The sequence below is a fragment of the Geotrypetes seraphini genome, chromosome 4, assembly GCF_902459505.1.
Source record: "Geotrypetes seraphini chromosome 4, aGeoSer1.1, whole genome shotgun sequence".
NCBI lineage: Eukaryota > Metazoa > Chordata > Amphibia > Gymnophiona > Dermophiidae > Geotrypetes > Geotrypetes seraphini.
In genome coordinates, this window is record NC_047087.1 from 186,851,171 (window position 1) to 186,868,876 (window position 17,706).

Sequence of the window (17,706 nt, forward strand, 5' to 3'; positions counted from 1 at the left end):
GTAGAAAGGTAGCTTGAATTAAAGGGGAACTTATGGGAGTGCAAGTTTGAAAGAGAGAGGGTACTTTGGACCATGTTGATAGTTATGGGAGTGAGGCAATTGCCAATGGGTAATTTTTGGGTGGAGGACAATTTGTAGAGGCTTTTTTTTTTTTAAAAGAGATAGTTTATAGGGTGCAGGCAGTTTTTGAATGGGCCAGTTTGCAGGAGGTATGGTAAGGCAAGATATATTTTTTGGGGGTGTGGGGGCATTATTTGGTATACAATGGCAAACACAGGGGGTAGCTTTTGGGTATGGAACAGTTTGAGGGCGGTGGGGCTGTTGCAAGGTGTTTGGAAGAGTAGGGAATTCCAACTTTTAAACTGCCTTGCCCTGTTTTCTAACAGCGATATTTCTTTCTGTCCACTGATATAATTTTTTGTTATTTGATATAATTTTTTTGTTATATCCTATCATTAATGGAGTTCTTTTCTAGCTTTAGCACTACTTTGCTTAATCTTTTTAAATTGTGCACTGCCTTGATGAAAATGCCAAACTACCAAATAAACCATAAACACCACTCAGTTTCTATTTTACAAAAGCTGGAACACCTTTTCCACAGAAATGCATTGCACCACAGTTTGGGAGGATCATTTCTCTAGAACCCTGATATGATTTAGCCCATTTTCAAACTCAGTGCCTTTTTTTTTTACTGTTTTTTTTTTGTCCCACATATCGAGTTTCATCTCATTCCATTAATTTTGCTGTGCTATACAAGCTAAACTCTTTCTCCCATAGAAATGTATTAGGTCATTTATTGGGAGGGGACTTATATCTCTAGGAACCCTGGTCTTTTGATCCATTTTCAAACTTGTGTCCCTATGCTGGGTCCCGTCCCCTCCACCTCAACATACTAAGTTATATTCCAGGAGTGGTCAGCTGTTATACAGAGAGCCATGTGAATGTCAGTGCTATCCTTAATGGGTGGCAATGTTACATAATAATGCCAGAACATGAAATAAACAGAGCTCCACAGACCTTCTGTGCTACCCCTGTTCTCTCTCATTCTGTTTATTTTTTTGAAGAGTTATTTTACCCCAGATGAGCATTCTTGACCCTTTTTGTATAATTCCTTCCAACTTTTATTGGTTTGGAAAGAAATGACAAAACAGAAAATAGTTGCACATAAAGGGCATATGGCCTATCCAGTCTATCCATTCACACCAACTGCTGTACTCAACCAACTCTTCCTCTCTCTCAGAAATCACTGATGCTTGTCCCATGCTTTTTCAAATTCAGACTGTCCTCGTCTCCATCACCTCCACTGGGAGGGTTGTTCTATCCATAATGCACCATCATTTCTATACAGAAATATTTCTTTAGTGCAGTGGTTCCCAAACCTAGTCCTGGAGGTACCCCAGCCAGTCAGGTTTTTAGGATATCCACAATGAATATTCATGAGTGATTTGCATGCATTGCCTCTACTGCAGTGTTTTTCAACCTTTTTTGGGCAAAGGCACACTTGTTTCATGAAAAAAATCACGAGGCACACCACTATTAGAAAATGTTAAAAAATTTAACTCTCTGCCTATATTGACTATATATAAAGTAATTATCTTGAATAGGAATCAAATAAACACAAAGAAAGTATTTTATAATTACTTTATTACGAAATAAAAATTATAAAATACTTTATTCAGTGCGAAACCTGGGCCTGTTTGGCTGAACACAAAGCTGATATTCTGGCTGGAATCGAAGAAAGACACACACGTAGCTCTTCATCAACAGCTCTCAGTCTCTCTCTGTATTTGGTTTTTATAGCATACAAAAATAGACAAATATACCCTCCATCCTTTTTATTAAACCACAATAGCAGTTTTTAGCGCAGGGAGCTGCGCTGAATGTCCAGCGCTGCTCTTGACGCTCATAGGCTCCCTGCGCTAAAAACCACTATTGCGGTTTAGTAAAAGGTGACCATATTGTAAAATATAGACAGCAGATATAAATTCAGAACTGTGCATAGTAAGTGAAGGGAAGTTTTCATCTCTGGGAATTTACCCAGTTAACTATTAAGTTATTTGGGCAAATTCTTTTGAAAACTGTGGTAATACTGCCTCCACTTTGCTAAATTTAAAATAAAATCATTTTTCCTACCTTGTCTGGTGATTTCTGGTTGCGCTTTCTTCTTCTGACTGTGCATCCAATCTTTCTTCCCTTCTATCAGCCTGTATGCTTTCTCTCCTCCACACCTCATTCCCTCCCCCAACTTTTTCTTCCTCTCTCCCTGACCTTTCTTTCTTTTTTTCTGTTTCTCTTCTTTCCTTCTGTTTCCCTGCCTGCCCCCTTTCTTTCTTTCTCCCTGCCGTTCCCCAAGCCACTGCCACTGCCGCTGCCATCGGGGAACAGGACCCACCAATGGATAACAGGCTCCAAAGCCGACGCCGACGCATGCTCTCCCTGACGTCAATTCTACAATCGGAGAGGAAGTTCCGCCCAGCCAGGCAGCGATTGGCTGGCCCGAACTTCCTCTCAGACTGCAGAATTGACGTCGAGGAGAAGACTTATCGGCTCGATAGATTAGATCGCCAAGACAAAGTGAGTCCTGGGTGATCGACTCACTTTGCCTTGGCGAGCTACTGGCGCCCCTGCCTCGGGCCCCCTGTCAGCTCCGGGCCCGGCGGCCCTGCGGCACACCAGGCAACATCTCGCGGCACACTAGTGTGCCGCGGAACAGCGGTTGAAAAACACTGCTCTACTGCATGCAAATCTCTCATGAATATTCACTGTGGATACCCTAAAAACCTGACTGGCTGGGGTGCCTTCAGGTTTGGGAACCACTGCTTTAGGGGATAAAAACAGAATTAATACATTTTGATTCATTTTTAAAGGATATTGTTTTAGAGCAATATTGATTGATTTTGAACTCTGTTGACGTGACAGAATAAAATTTTTTTTTTAAAAAACTCTCTTATATTATTCCTGAATCTGCTTTCTTACCCTCGTCTCATGACCTCTTGTTTGAGAGCTTCAACTGAAAAGTGCCCCAAAAATATCAGAAGCAAGAACTTGTTCCTCATATGCCTCATGTTAGCCCCAGGACTAAAACAAGCTACAGTTGTGCCCTGTGAGACTCACTCATTAGCGTCCCTTGCCCCACCATTGCCAATGAGAGGGGACTAGAAGCCATTTTGGCACTGGGTTAGTTCTTATAGTACAATTTCTTCTTTTTGCACAAGTCTAAAGGGCTAATCTAGTTTTAATTTATTTATTTAAACAGAGAAATGGGATCCCCAGATCTGCATTCTCCCATTACCTGAGCCACTGCTTCTTTCAGATGGTTGTATTTCTCAAGATTAAAATGTATCTTTTTGGCTCCTTTATGGAAATAAAGCAAGTGTTGTCTATCTCTGGCATCAGGGTAAATGTATTCCTAAAAAAAAAAAAGGGGTGGGGGGAGTCAGGAAACAAGTCGCACTCATTATTAGACAACTATATGCTCTGATCAAATTTTACCATGAAAAACTACTTATAGGTCTCAGGCAAGGTACCAAACACTGTGGACTTCAGGCAAGGTAGCCTTAAGTCCACAGTGTTTGGTAGCAGCATGCATACAGACTTAGTCAAATTCTATACCACACCACACTACAAACTCACTCCTAGACTCTGCAAAGCAATCTCTGTTCCTTGAAATGTGCCAACCATAGATAGCTGTTAAACCTACTACTTACTAAATATAGGAAAAAGGTTTCTCGCTTGATTGTCAATTATATCATTCTTATTATTTCCAAGATAAGAGATCAGATAAGTGTTACTTATGTGTGGTTTCTGCTTAAAATTTCTACTCTCTTCCAGTTATCTTTCATAGCACTGAGCTTATATTGCATTACTGTTCTTCCTCATAGTTCTTGATCACCAATTCATCTATGTCTCTTGGCTTCTCAATTATTTGAGAATAACTCAATGTCAGGAGTCCTAAATACTATAAAGTATTGATTCCTCCTATTTGTGGCTTCAGATCCCCTGGCATGGCTTCATCTATTGGTTTTCATTTGTTCTCTAGGCACCAGCTCTAGAAAAATCTTGGCTTAGAACAGCAGCAACCTTCAAATAGTTTTCTATCATGCTTTACTCTCTGTCAATCAATAACGTATCACCTATTATTGAGCCTTCCCTAGTCAACACTAATTCTTCTCACAGAAGTGATTCAGCACTTTATAGTTTCCGATATCTTCTTTTGGACTTCCACTGTGATTCAAATAATGTTACTAGGTTATGGAACGATTAAACTTCATTCACTACTTCCTGAATCTATTGCCCCCCCTCCCCTTTTTTTAAGCCTTAACATCTGACCCAGCAATTGCAGCAACAGTCCCAGGAAACCCAGTGCAGGCCCAGCCTGCAATTAGCCATTTGGCATTAAGGAATCCCTCCATCTGGGGCTGTGAACACCACTTCTACCTAATCCCCAAGACATGCCATAAGCAGATCCTATTAATTAGCTACAATGCACAGTATTAACACTGTGCATGAAAGATAGCTCTGGAAAATACTCACTTAGGTTCAAGAGCCTATGATACAGGCGTTGTTAAGTCTTGAAAATGGAGTTTAAACATGGAAAACCTGTGGATTAACTATTTCTTTAATAAACTGAAACCATTCAAAATTACCCACCAGATAATTTAGCTACCTTCCTTTCATCTTTAAGGGCTATCTTTCCCCATAAATCTTAAGAGATCTATCTGTATAGCAAAAAAAACAGTTAAGATTAGCAGCATTTACATACAGTATATATGCACTCCTGAGAGCAAATTGTAGTGACTTGTAATCACTACAATTTGCATGTATACGTAAATGATGCTAATCTTATCTGTCCAATACCAATGTTCTCCTGCGGCATCATACCTGGCGTGTCAATACAAAGTAGGCATACATTGCTATAGCACTGCCATATGTAATGAAGTAAGTGACTGGTTCCATGATATCCCAAGAATACTCCCACCATGTAAGACGGGCCAAGATGCCGAACTGGGTGGCCATGTATGCCAATCCACCCCACAACACCCAGGTGGTACGTTTCTCTGCTTTTCTGGAAACCTCCAACCGCACCTGCATGGAACACAGAAAAGATGCAATTTTGTTTCATTATCACTGTAAATCTATGAGGTGTCTGAAAAGTCTTGTATGATGCTTGCAATAACTCCAAATACAAATTATTTTGGCTAAACACAATGTTTCCAGGCCATCTTTCCACAAATTTGCAGAGGCATGTTTTTATCACTCTGTTTACATTAACCTATACCACAACGGGATTCTGCTGTGTAAGCAGCTATCAGTCAGTATTGCTACCCAGTTTCACCTAGTGCAAACTAGAGAGTTGCACATGGACAGAAATCAAACCTGTCCCTGTCCATCCCCAGTAGAATGAAGCCAGTCCTTGCCGTCCCTGCTAGTAGTCAAACTCATCCCCGCTGGAATCAAATCCGTCCCATCTCTGCTGGAATCAAATCCATCTCCGCCCATCCCTGTAAACTTCAGAAGTACACTTCTCCCTCCGTATTCGCGGGGGATAGGGGCAGAGCTGGACCGCGAATGGTGAAATACCCCGAATATCTTCTGGTCCGGCTCTGACCCACCCCCGCCTCCCTCCCAGCATCCCGGCCTTACCTGGTAGTCTAGTAGGAGCGATCTTCCTATGCTCCTGCCCCATGCAGATCATCAATAGGAAATGGCTGCCATGAGTTCCCGTAGTCTCTCAAGACTACGGCGGGAACTCACGGTAGCCATTTCCTATTGGCGATCTACACGGGGCAGGAGCGTAGGAAGATCGCTCCTGCCCCGAAAGCCTGCTAGACCACCAGGTGAGCCCAGGATGCCGGGGGGAAGGCTAAACTATGGGTTTTTTTCTTTTTTTCCCCCGCCCCAAAAAATCAAGAATATGTGAAATCGCAATTGCCAAAACCGCGAATGGGGAGGGGGAAGTGTAGTTATTTTATTTAATTATGCTACTGAATTAAATGCTCTGGTAGAGACCCATTTACAAATAAGCAAAGACACTTTATTAATTTGGAAATATTAATTGGGAAGAATACAGACTTTATAAATGGGTTTCTACCAGAACCTCTAATGTAAATATAAAATATAAATACTCAGCTGATGAGAACCCTCAAACTGTCAGCTGAGTACTACCTCTGCAGTTGGCCGGGGATCTCTTTTGCCAAGCTGCCAGCGGCTGCTGCGCTTGGTGGAGGGGAGTTCTGGCCGTCTCTAGAGGAGGCCCTCTGCTGGCAGTGCTTGGGGATCCTACCAGCCAGAGCAAGGGTCATCAAGTACTTCAACATTGTAGAAATAAACCCAGAAATGCATTTCCTTTTCTTCTGAACACAATACAAAGACATCTGCTATATATATTTCCCAAAGCTTACATATTTTAGTCAATAAATTCTGTTTTTTACCTTTGTTGTCTGGAGGCTTATTTTTCCATCAAGTTAGTCCCAGTTTCTTTTTTCCGCTTTCCCATCTTTTGTAAATTCTTCTGTTGCTGTCCATTGGTTCCTCCTACCATGGTCCAGTATTTATCCCTCTCTCATCCCCCGGACCATGTGCAGAATCTTTCACACCTGCCCACAAGCCCTATTCCCAACATTTCTCCTTCTATCACCCCTCTCCAGCACCATACCACATCTCTCCTTCCATTCCCTTCACCACTATGTCCAACATTCCTCCCTCTTGCATCCCTTTCAATCTGTCCCTCTGTTCCCTTTCTACCACATTTCTCCCTCTCATCTTTCTCTTCCCTCTCATCTGTACCTCACTTCTTCCCTATGACCAAAAATTATTTCTTCCATTCCTCATGTACACGATCATCTCTCGTTCTCTCTCACTGACACACCCATGCCCAATTCTCCCTTTCTATTCCCTTCCCCGCCTCAGCATCTTTCCCTCCCTTCTTCCATTCTCTTTCCCAAGTTCATGCCTTGTGTCCAAACACACACTCCTTCCCTCCTCCCCTTTCTGTGTCCCGCGTTTGCCTCCCACGCATCTCTCCCTGCACTCCACAGCCCCCTTCCCCCAGCTAGTATCACTCATCCCTTTCCTAGTCCTCATCTTTCTTTCCTTCTACCGGGTCCGCTTCATCACTCTTTCCTTCCCATTCCCCCACTCTAGTTACCTCCGACCAGCGCTCGCGAGATCCCCCAAACTCCTCCCGAACTCTTCTTCTGCCTTCCGGTGACGCCACTTCCTGCTTCCAGTGGAGCAGGGCAGAGGGAAGGCTCCGCTCCAGCACGATCGCTGTGACTGCCAGAGCAAGGGGGACAGAGAGTGGCGCCCAAGTAACGCGGCCAGAGGAGGGACGGAATGGGGGGGGCGCACTCGGTCTCTTCGCTGGACACACTGGATGGGGGAGGGGAAGACTGGAGCTCCAGCTTGCTCACCTGCACATGACTGACTCAAAGCCTTCTCTCCGACGTCAGCTCTGACGTTGGGGGAAGACTTCTGGTTGGCTATGAGGGATCCCTGGCAGCGGCTTCAGCGGGAGCGGGCGGACAATCAGGGATCCCCACCGTATAACTTAATTTTGGAAAAAAGTCTGGAATGCAGGGAAGGAGAGGGGGGGCACAAACTCGACACAGAAGGGAGGGAAGGGACACTAAACTTTGGACATAGGAAGGAGGGAATAGAAAGGGATAATTGTTGGGCATGAGTGTGAGAGTGAGAAATGGTGCACATGGGGAAAGGAAAATTGGGCATAGAGAGAGAAAGAGAGGCATGAGGTAGAGATGCATGGGGAATAGAAGGATCAGAGGAAGAAATGTTGGAAATGGTGGTGGAAAGGGACAGATTGAAGGGGATGCAAGGGGGAGGAATGTTGGACATAGTGATTAAGGGAGAGATGTGGCATTGTGCTGGAGAGTGGTGATAGAAGGAGAAATGGGCATGGGGCTGGTGGGAAGTGGTGAAAATGCTACACATGATCCAGATGAGAGAGAAATGTTGGATGTGACAGTAGAGGGGGTGGGAAAGATGCCTGGAACTTTCAGGACAGATGGACATTGAGAGAAAGAGAGGGAGACTTGTTGCCAATAGGGGTAGAGGAGAGAGGAAGAAAAGTTGAACTCATGGAGGGAGGGAGAGAGATGTTGGTTGAGGGAGGGAATGAGGACTGCAGGAGAGGAAGCGTGCAAGAGGCAAAGAGATGTTGGACTGGTGGAAAGGAGGGAGAAATATTGGATGTTGCAGTAGAGGGAGTGGGAGAGATGCACCTTGGATCTCTCTCTCTCTTTCCCCACTCCCTTTGCAGCAGGGGAAGGAATGAGAGGGAGACATGTTGCCAATGGGGGCGGAGGCGAGAGGAAGAAAAATTGAACACATGTGGGTGTGGGAGCTGGAAGATTAAGGAGACCTCCGATCTGCTGCTGAAGTTTCAGACTGTGTTGCTTGGGAAGAAATGCACAACCCTGCCGGGTGTCGAAGAGAAGGCCCAGAAGGTATGACACGGCGTCAACTGGCTCTGTTTGAAGTTGACAATCTAACCCAAGCTCTGTAGCAGAGAGACTATAGTCTTCACTGTATGAGCCCACTCATGTCGAGGCGGAACCCGGATCAACCAGTCATCCAAGAAAGGATGGACCTGGACACCCTGCTTGCGGAGAAAATGTTACAAGTATCCTCACTTTGGTGAAACTGCAGGGAACTGTCGCAAGCCCAAAGGGAAGCGCCATGGACTGGAAATGTTGTTGCAAAACATGGAAATGCAGAAACAAGTGATGCTCCAGAAATATCAGAATATGGAGGAAAGCCTCCAGGAGACCCAAGGATGCTAGAAACCTCCCCAGGAGAGACAGCAGCATCAATGACTGTGTGCATGGTTTCCATTCAGAAATGAGGAATCCTCAGGAAGCGACTGACCTATTTGAGATCCAGAATGGGTCTCTAGTCTTCTGAGCTATACTTTGGCATGATGAAGTATAAAGAGTATCTGCCGAAGCCCGATTCGTGTTCTGGAATGGGATTTAGTGCTCAGGCATCCAAGAGATGCTGCAAAGTAGTGCAGACCTTTTACTCCTTTTCCAGTCGACCTGCCGGCAAGTCCAGAAACAAATCCAGAGGCAGGCAAAAGAAATCTCTCTTGTGTCCCACCCGTATGATGTCTAGCACCCATTTATCTGAGGACATGCAAGTCTACTCCTGGTAAACTGAGCAAGGCGGCCCTCTGGAGGGCTGATTAGGAGCAGTAGCTGCCCAGGATCAGGATGTCTGGAATTGGAAGTGTTGTCACAGGGACTGTATTCACAAGTCCTCCATCTCTAGGGGGGGTCCATGCGCTAGGTATCCTGTGCCACAGCAGAATCCAACGTAGGTTGCTCAAAGCTGCTGAAAAGCAGCAGCAAGCTAGCTGATAAACCTTAGACCTATCTTGAGAGAGCCAGAAAGAGCAGCCTGGGCATCTTAGACCAAGAAGCTATGGATGGGATGGGGAGGGAGAGGACAGCACATTACAATGGTCCATGACCGAACACTGACATGTAGAATGAGGAAATTCTTTGCTCTTTAAGAACCTCAGTAATAAAATGGTGGACAAAGGTTTAAAAAGTCTGCTGATGAAGGGGTCTTTATCCAAATCTGGACTCTCAGGGTGGCAGTGCTGACTAGTCCCAGCAAGGGTATCTGCTGGATCCAAAATAAAAGCAGTGTCAGGAGATGAGAGGGCTCCTGAAAAGGGATCTCTGCAATTGGCACAACTGGTTCAGAAGAAACCACTAAAGCCCTTTAAAGATTTAAAGGGCTTTAGTGTAGGCTGGCGCGGTAACCACACCAATCACTTTCGTAAAAGGGGATCTAATTTTGAACTCCGGACTTTCTGGTTTCACAGCCTGCTGCTCTCGGATGCTCCTTCTCTTACCAAATTCACAGCTAAGTTTTCATTATGACCCTTAAAGTTCCCTTTTCCATTTACCTTTTCCAGAGGTTCTAGTTGCTGTTTCAGGTCCTCTATTCTTCCTATAAGCTCTCTCTCCTTATTAAGCTGGTGCTCTTCAATGCGCAGGGTGCAATACAGCTGCTGCACTAGTGTCTTCAAGTCATTTAAATTTGTGGCATCTTCATGGCTCAGGAGCTCTGCAAGTAAAAGGGGACACAGCTATTATTTTAAGCCATATGCTTGTATTACTAGGATTACAGCTACAACTAAGACTCCATGACACCCAGAAAAAAACACAGTTATATATCTACTACCCCAGAATTTTCATGCAACATACACACAGACTAAAACAAGGTCAAACCTCCCACCCTAAGCACCTGGTACTCCAGCTCTGGTTCTCTCTCTCTAGCACAATTACAAGAATTAGAATGCTGTGGAAAGAACAGGAAGCCATATTTATTGAAATATATATCAACTTTCTGTCCTACTCTATTTCTGCGGTATAGCTTGTTTCCCAGTAGCACAGTATCCCACTTGTCCTCGTTCCACCATGTTTCCATGATGCCGATAATGTCTAGGTCATCTTTTTGTGCTATAACCTCCAATTCCCCCATTTTATTTCGTAGGCTCCTTGCGTTTGTGTACATACACTTAAGATTGCGGCCAGTTACTTTTTTGCACTTTCTACCTCCTTCTGTCTCCTTCGCTGCTGTCCCTTCCGATCCTCCAGGATTTCCATCTTGCATATGATCCAGTGAGTCTTCCGTGCAATCTTCTTGCACAGTATCCTCTGGGTATACCGTTTCCCGAACCGTTGTCTGTTGGCTTTCCCCGTCTTCCTAGTTTAAAAACTTCTCAATTTCTCGCTTGATGTTGAGAAGTTTTTAAACTAGGAAGAAGGGGAAAGCCAACAGTCGTCCAAAAGTTGCAAGGAGCCTATGAAATAAAATATGGGAATTGGAGGCTATGGCACAAAAAGATGACCTAGACAACATCTGGGACACTGTGTTACCGGGATACAAGCTATACCGCAGAGAACGAGTAGGACAGAAACGTGGGGGTATTGCTCTATACATAAAAGAGGGATTGGAGTCTACCAGAGAGAACACGCCGGAAATGAACAATAAGGTAGCGTCTCTATGGGCCAAAATACCGGGAACAAATGGAACGGATACGAAGATCGACTTCTACTACCGACCCCCAGGGCAGTCCGAAGAGACTGATGAAGAAATGACGGATGAGATTAAACACAAATGCAAGTTATCATGGGCAACTTCAATTATCTAGGGATAGATTGGAACCTAGGCAACTCCATCAGCAGTAGAGAGAACAAGTTCCTGGATGCTGTAGGCGATTGCTTCCTGGAACAACCTGTCATGGAAAATACGAGAGGAAATGCAATTCTAGACTTAGCTCTAAATGGACTACAGGGACCGGCACAAGGTGTAGATATAGAAGGGATGCTGGGAAACAGTGATCACAACATGATCCACTTCAACCTAGACACAGGAACAAAAAAATTGGTCCAGAACGACAGCCACGGCACTAAACTTCCGTAAAGGGAACTACATGAGGAAAAGGATAAGCACTGTAAATATGCTAGAGCAAGCATTGTCCCTTTTTAAGGACAGTCACAGAGGCGCAAAATTTATATATACCGCATATCAACAAGGGTTCCAAGAGGAAGAAGAACAAAGAACCGGCATGGCTCGCTGTAGCAGTAAAGGAAACGATCAGACAAGAAGACTTCATTTAAGGAATGGAAAAGGACAAAAACGGAAGAAAACTGGAAAAAGCACAAACATCAAAGCAAATGCCATAAGGCAGTAAGAGGGGCCAAAAGAGACTATAAAGAAAAAATAGTCAAGAAGGCCAAAAACTTTAAGCCGTTCTTTCAATACATTAAGGGGAAACGACCCGCGAAGTAAATGGTGGAGCCGTTAGATGACCAGGTAATAAAGGGAGTACTAAAGGAGGACAAAGCCATCACCGACAAACTGAACGCATTTTTGCATCTGTATTTACCGAAGAGGATATATCCAATATACCAGAAGCCGACAGCCTATACACAGGAAATTAAGATGGGAAACCGACAGGGACGACGGTCAGTCTAGAGGAGGTATGCAGATAGCTTAAAAACGATAAATCCCCCGGACTGGACGGCATCCATCCGAGGGAAATCAAGGAACTGAAAGGGGTTATAGCTGAACTGCTCCAACTAATAGCAAATCTGTCGATCAAATCAGGAAAGATTCCAGGAGACTGGAAAGTGGCAAATGTTACGCTGATCTTCAAGAAAGGTTCAAAGGGAGATCCAGGAAACTACAGACTGGTGAGTCTGACTTCAGTACCAGGAAAGATGGTAGAGGCGCTGATATAGGACCACATCATCAATCACCTTGACGGACACAAACTGATGAGGACCAGCCAGCATGGCTGCAGCAAAGGAAGATCTTGCTTGACAAACTTAATGCACTTCTTCGAAGGAGTAAATGGGCAGATAGATGAGGGTGACCCGGTCGAAATCGTCTATCTAGATTTTCAGAAGGCATTTGACAAGGTTCTGCATGAACGTTTACTTCGAAAAATTGCAAGCCATCGAATCGAGGGTGATATACTCATGTGGATTAAAAATTGGTTGGCAGATAGGAAACAGTGAGTGAGGGGTGAATAGACAATACTCAGACTGGAAATGTATCACGAATGGAGTGCCCCAGGGTTTGGTGCTCAGGCCTGTGCTCTTCAACATATTTCTAACCGACCTAGAAATTGGCACAACGGGTAAGGTGATTAAATTTGCGGATGATACAAAGTTATTCAGAGTAGTGAGGACACAGAAAGATTGCGAAGACCTACAAAGAGACATAAATACACTTGAGGAATGGGCCACAAAATGGCAAATGAGATTCAACGTGGATAAGTGCAAGGTGATGCATGTCGGTAACAAAATCATATGCATGAATACAGGATGTCCGGTGCTATACTCGGAGATAGCCCCCAGGAAAGATACTTGGGAGTACTTATAGACAAGTCACTGAAACCGTCCATGCAATGTGCTGTGGCGGCAAAAAGGGCAAACAGAATGCTAGGAATGATTAAGAAGGGGGATCACACACAGATCTGAAAAGGTTATCATGCCATTATACTGGGCCATGGTACGCCCCCACCTGGACTAGTACTATGCAAAAAGGTCCAGAGAAGATCGATGAAAATGGTTAAGGGACTGGGGGAGTTGCCCTATGAGAGGCTAGAGAAACTTGGCCTCTTCTCACTTGAAAAGAGAAGACTGAGAGGGGACATAATCGAAACATTCAAGATATTGAAGGGAATTGACTTAGTAGAGAAAGAGAGATTGTTCACTCTCTCCAAGGTGAAGAGAACGAGAGGGCACTCGCTAAAATTAGAAGGGAAAAGATTCCGTACAAATGTAAAGGAAGTTCTTCACTCAGAGTGGTAGAAACCTGGAATGATCTTCCGAAGGCTGTTATAGGGAAAATCACCCTTCAGGGATTCAAGACAAGGTTGAATAAGTTCCTACTAGAACAGAACATACACAAGTAAGGCTAGACTCAAGTAGGGAACTAGTATTTGACATAAGGGCCGCTGCGTGAGCAGACTGTTGAGCACGATGGACCACTGGTCTGACCCAGCAGTGGTAAATCTTATGTTCTTATCTCAGATGACAATCACCACCAATCTGCTACATTTCTTTGAAGGTGTGAATATACAGGTCAACAAAGTCGAGTCAGTTGTTATTGTGTATTTGTTAAATGCTTTCTAAAAATCCAAAGTATTTCAAGAACAACTTTTGAGGAAATTAGAAGTCATGTGATAGGAGGCCGAATCCTATAGTGGATTAAGAACTGGTTAAGACAGAAAAAAAGAGTAAGGTTGAATAATCTCAACGAAGGGTTAACAATGGGATTCACCAGGGATCTATGCTGACACTATTATTTTTTGGGGTTTGTTTGTTGGGTATTTTTGGAGGGGTAACATTTATAAATTATCTGGAAACTGGAACAAGTGAGGTGATTAAATTAGCTGATGACACAGTTATTCTAAAAGTATTAGATCGTAAGATTGTGAAAAATTGCAAGAGAACTTTATGAGATTAGGAGACTGGGCATCCAAACAGCAGACACTTAATGTGGGCAAGTGCAAAATTATACACATAAGGAAGAGGAAACCAAATTATAGCTATACTAGTCTTTAAGCCCTTCACATTAACGGGTGCTAGAATAGATGTGTCTGTCTGTCTTTCTTTCTCTCTCTCCTTGGCCGCTGTCTGTCTTTTTTTCTTTTTAGCACACCCCTCCCCCTCTCCACCTGGCCCCCTGTTGTGCCTTGCCTGCCTACTCCGTGGCCCCCTTCTTTCCCCCCCTCTCAGAGCAAAGCATGATTGCTGTCTGCCCCCAGCACATCCCCTTTCCGCAAAGCAGCCCCCTTTCCCTCTCCCCCTGTTGTGCCATGGCTGCCTACTCCATGGCCCCCTTCTTTCCCCCCTCCCAGAAGCCTGAAGCCACCGCCCACCACCTGAAGCTGTCGCCCGCCACCAGCCACCTGAAGCCGCCACCTGCTACTAGCCACCTGAAGCCACTGCCTGCCGCTAGCCACCCGTCGCCAGCCACCTCAAGCCGCCACCAGCCGCAGATATAATCCGGCCATGGAGGGACACAGCACGATATCAGGTAGCACAGCCTCCTAAGTGCACATGCACACTTAGAGGATTATTATAGAGGATGATGCAAGGTTCTACATTAGGAGTCACCCCCCAAGAAAAGGATTTAGATAAGTCACCGCCCAGGACAAGTATTTAAATGTCAACATTGATGATACATTGAAACCCTATGCTCAGTGTGTAGGCATGGTTAAAAAAGCAAACAGAACGTTAGGAATTATTAAAGGTGCTAATAACAAAACAATTATAATGCCTTAGTATTGCTCCACGGTGCAACCACACCTTGAATATTGTGTGCCATTTTTGGTCACTGCATCTTTAAAAAATAAATAAATAAATAAAAAGAAAGAAAGAGAGAGAGAGAGAGAGAGAAAGAGAAGAGAGAAAAAGAGAAAGAAAGAGAGAGAGAAAGAGGAAGAAAGAGAGAACGCAGATTTAGAAAAGGTACTGAAAAGGGCAGTGAAAACGATGAAGGGGATAGGACAACTTTCCTATGAAGAACAGTTAAAAAAGCTAGGGCTTTTCAGCTTGGAAAAGAAATGGCTATAAGGAAATATGATAAAGGTCTATAAAATACTGAATGGAGTGGAATGGATAGATGTGACTTGTTTTTTCACATTTTTCAAAAATAAAGGTACTAGAAAGTTTCAAGTTTATTCGAAATTTGATGAATCGCTTATACATAAAATACTAAGTGAATTACATTAAAATCCAAAATTGTACATACGTTAAAATACAAAGGAATGATAATAACAAAATAAAAAAGGGGTTAGACCTACAGACTTGACTGAATGTGAAGGGATGAGGGGATAAGGTTACTTACCTCTCTTGCTAATCATTGTAACTCTGTTTTTTTTAAATTAACCTTTTGTAATCCGCCTTGAACCGCAAGGTAATGGCGGAATAGAAATCCCTAATGTAATGTAATGTAATATTAATCATTATAAGAAAAGGGAGACAAAAAGGGGAAAAACATTAGGAGGGGTATTTTTTTTTTAATATTCTATTTTTGATAAAGGACTGCTGCACTGTGATTATTCCATACAAGAGGTAAAAGCGTCTTTAAACAGGAAGGTTTTTAAATTGATTTTAAAATGGCTAATGTCTTTTTCGTCTCTTATATTTTGGGGGAGATAATTCCAGGCTTGAGGGGCTACTAAGTAATAAATTTTAAATGACTCAGAGAATATATTTATTTATTCAATGTATAATTAAACTCTGGAATTTACTGCCAAGAAATGTGGTAAAAGCAGTTAGTGTAGTAGTGCTTAAAAAAATAAAAAGGTTTGGCTAAGTTCCTAAAAGAAAAAGTTCAAGAACTATTATTAAGAAAGAATTGGGAAAATCCACCACTTATTCCTGGGTTATATAGCATAATACCTGATTTGCTCTTTTGGGATCTTGTCAGGTGCTTATGGCCTGAATTGGCCATTGTTGGAAACAGGATACTGGACTTGATGGACCTTGAGTTTGCCCCTTAGCATTTTTTTGCTACTTCAGCTTGTCTGCGGTGTTCTTTGCTCACATGTTTAAAGACAATAGACTTTTTTCAGTCCAATTCTTTATATGTGAGGTTGCAAACCATTGGACACCTGAGGAAGGCGTGTTTGCCGAAACATGGACCGTGTAGGGTCCAGTTGGATTTTTATCACAGTATTTTTTATCATTGTACTTTTTTAATTGAATTTTGATGGTTTTATATGTCAGTGTTTAATAAATTATCTCCAGAGCATCTGTATCCACAGTTTTTGTTTTCATCGGTGGATTGTTTTCACTGTGGATCATTGGGTCTCCCCATTTTTCTTTGTTGTGCCCCAGTATAGAAACATGACAGCAGATAAAGGCCGAATGGCCTATCCAGTTTGTTCCTCCACAGTATCCACTATTTCCTTCTCTCCCTAAGAGAATCCCACATACCTGTCCCACACTATCTTGAACTCAGATACAGACTTCATCTCCACAGTTTAGGCTCCATTACCAAAATAAAAAAACTGTGAGTAGTCACAGCATGTTGTATGCACCACAAATCAGGCACAGCTACTTGTTTTTTCTCACTAATTTATAAGTCTTTCCTTGCAGTATAAAATCGTATCACAGACAAAGTAAAGAGGATCGGAAAAGTACAAGCTTTGAAAAACTAAACATAGCACCTTATACGAAATTGCACAGGTAACCAATGTAGATGTCACTTGTTGGTAATGAGCCAGACCACCAATCATCCAAGCAGCAGCATTCTGAATCATAGAATTCTGAATCATAGAAATAAACATGATGGCCCATCTAGTCTGCCCATCTGCAATAACCATTATCTCTTTCTCTCTCTGAGAGATCCCACGTGCCTATCCCAGGCCCTTTTGAATTCAGACAGTCTCTTTCTCCACCATCTCTTCTGGGAGGCTGCTCCATGCATCTACCATCCTTTCTTTAAAAATGTATTTCCTTAGATTACTCCTAAGCCTCTTAACTTCATCCTATGCCCTCTCATTGCAGTTTCCTTTCAAACGAAAGACTCAAATCATGTGCATTTACATTACGTAGGTATTTAAACGTCTATCATATCTCCCCTTTTCCGCCTTTCCTCCAAAGTATACAGATTGAGATCTTTAAGTCTGTCCCCATATGACTTATGACAGGGGTGTCAAAGTTCCTTCTTGAGGGCCGCAATCCAGTCGGGTTTTCAGGATTTCCCCAATGAATATGCATGAGATTTATTTGCATGCACTGCTTTCATTGTATGGTAATAGATTTCTTGCATATTCATTGGGGAAATCCTGAAAATCCAACTGGATTGCGGCCCTCAAGAAGGGACTTTGACACCCCTGCCTTATGATGAAGACCATATACCATTTTAGTAGCCTTCCTCTGGACTGACTCCATCCTTTTTATATCTTTTTGAAGGTGAGGCCTCCAGAATTGTACACAATATTCTAAATGAGGTCTCACCAAAGTCTTTTACAGGGGCATCAATACTTCCTTTTTCCATACCTCTCCCTATGCAACCTAGCATCCTTCTAGCTTTCACCGCTTTTCAACCTGTTTGGCCACCTTAAGATCATCACATACAATCACACCCAAGTCCCGCTCTTCTGTCGTGCACACAAGTTTTCACCCCATAAACTGTACTCTGTAA

The 17,706-nt window shown here is 43.2% G+C and overlaps 1 protein-coding gene across 8 annotated transcripts in view; it reads right to left on the reverse strand.

The window, feature by feature from the left end:
- The window catches only part of MCU (mitochondrial calcium uniporter), a 449,047-nt gene that overhangs the window by 110,038 nt on the left and 321,303 nt on the right, over positions 1-17,706 (reverse strand). For all 8 annotated transcript variants that reach the window (XM_033940609.1, XM_033940608.1, XM_033940612.1 and 5 more), the window contains 3 exons: positions 9,935-10,095; positions 4,882-5,085; positions 3,293-3,409 (listed from right to left, as the gene is read on the reverse strand). In XM_033940609.1, coding sequence (XP_033796500.1) covers positions 3,293-3,409; positions 4,882-5,085; positions 9,935-10,095 — 482 coding nt within the window. The remainder of the gene's footprint in view (positions 1-3,292; positions 3,410-4,881; positions 5,086-9,934; positions 10,096-17,706) is intronic.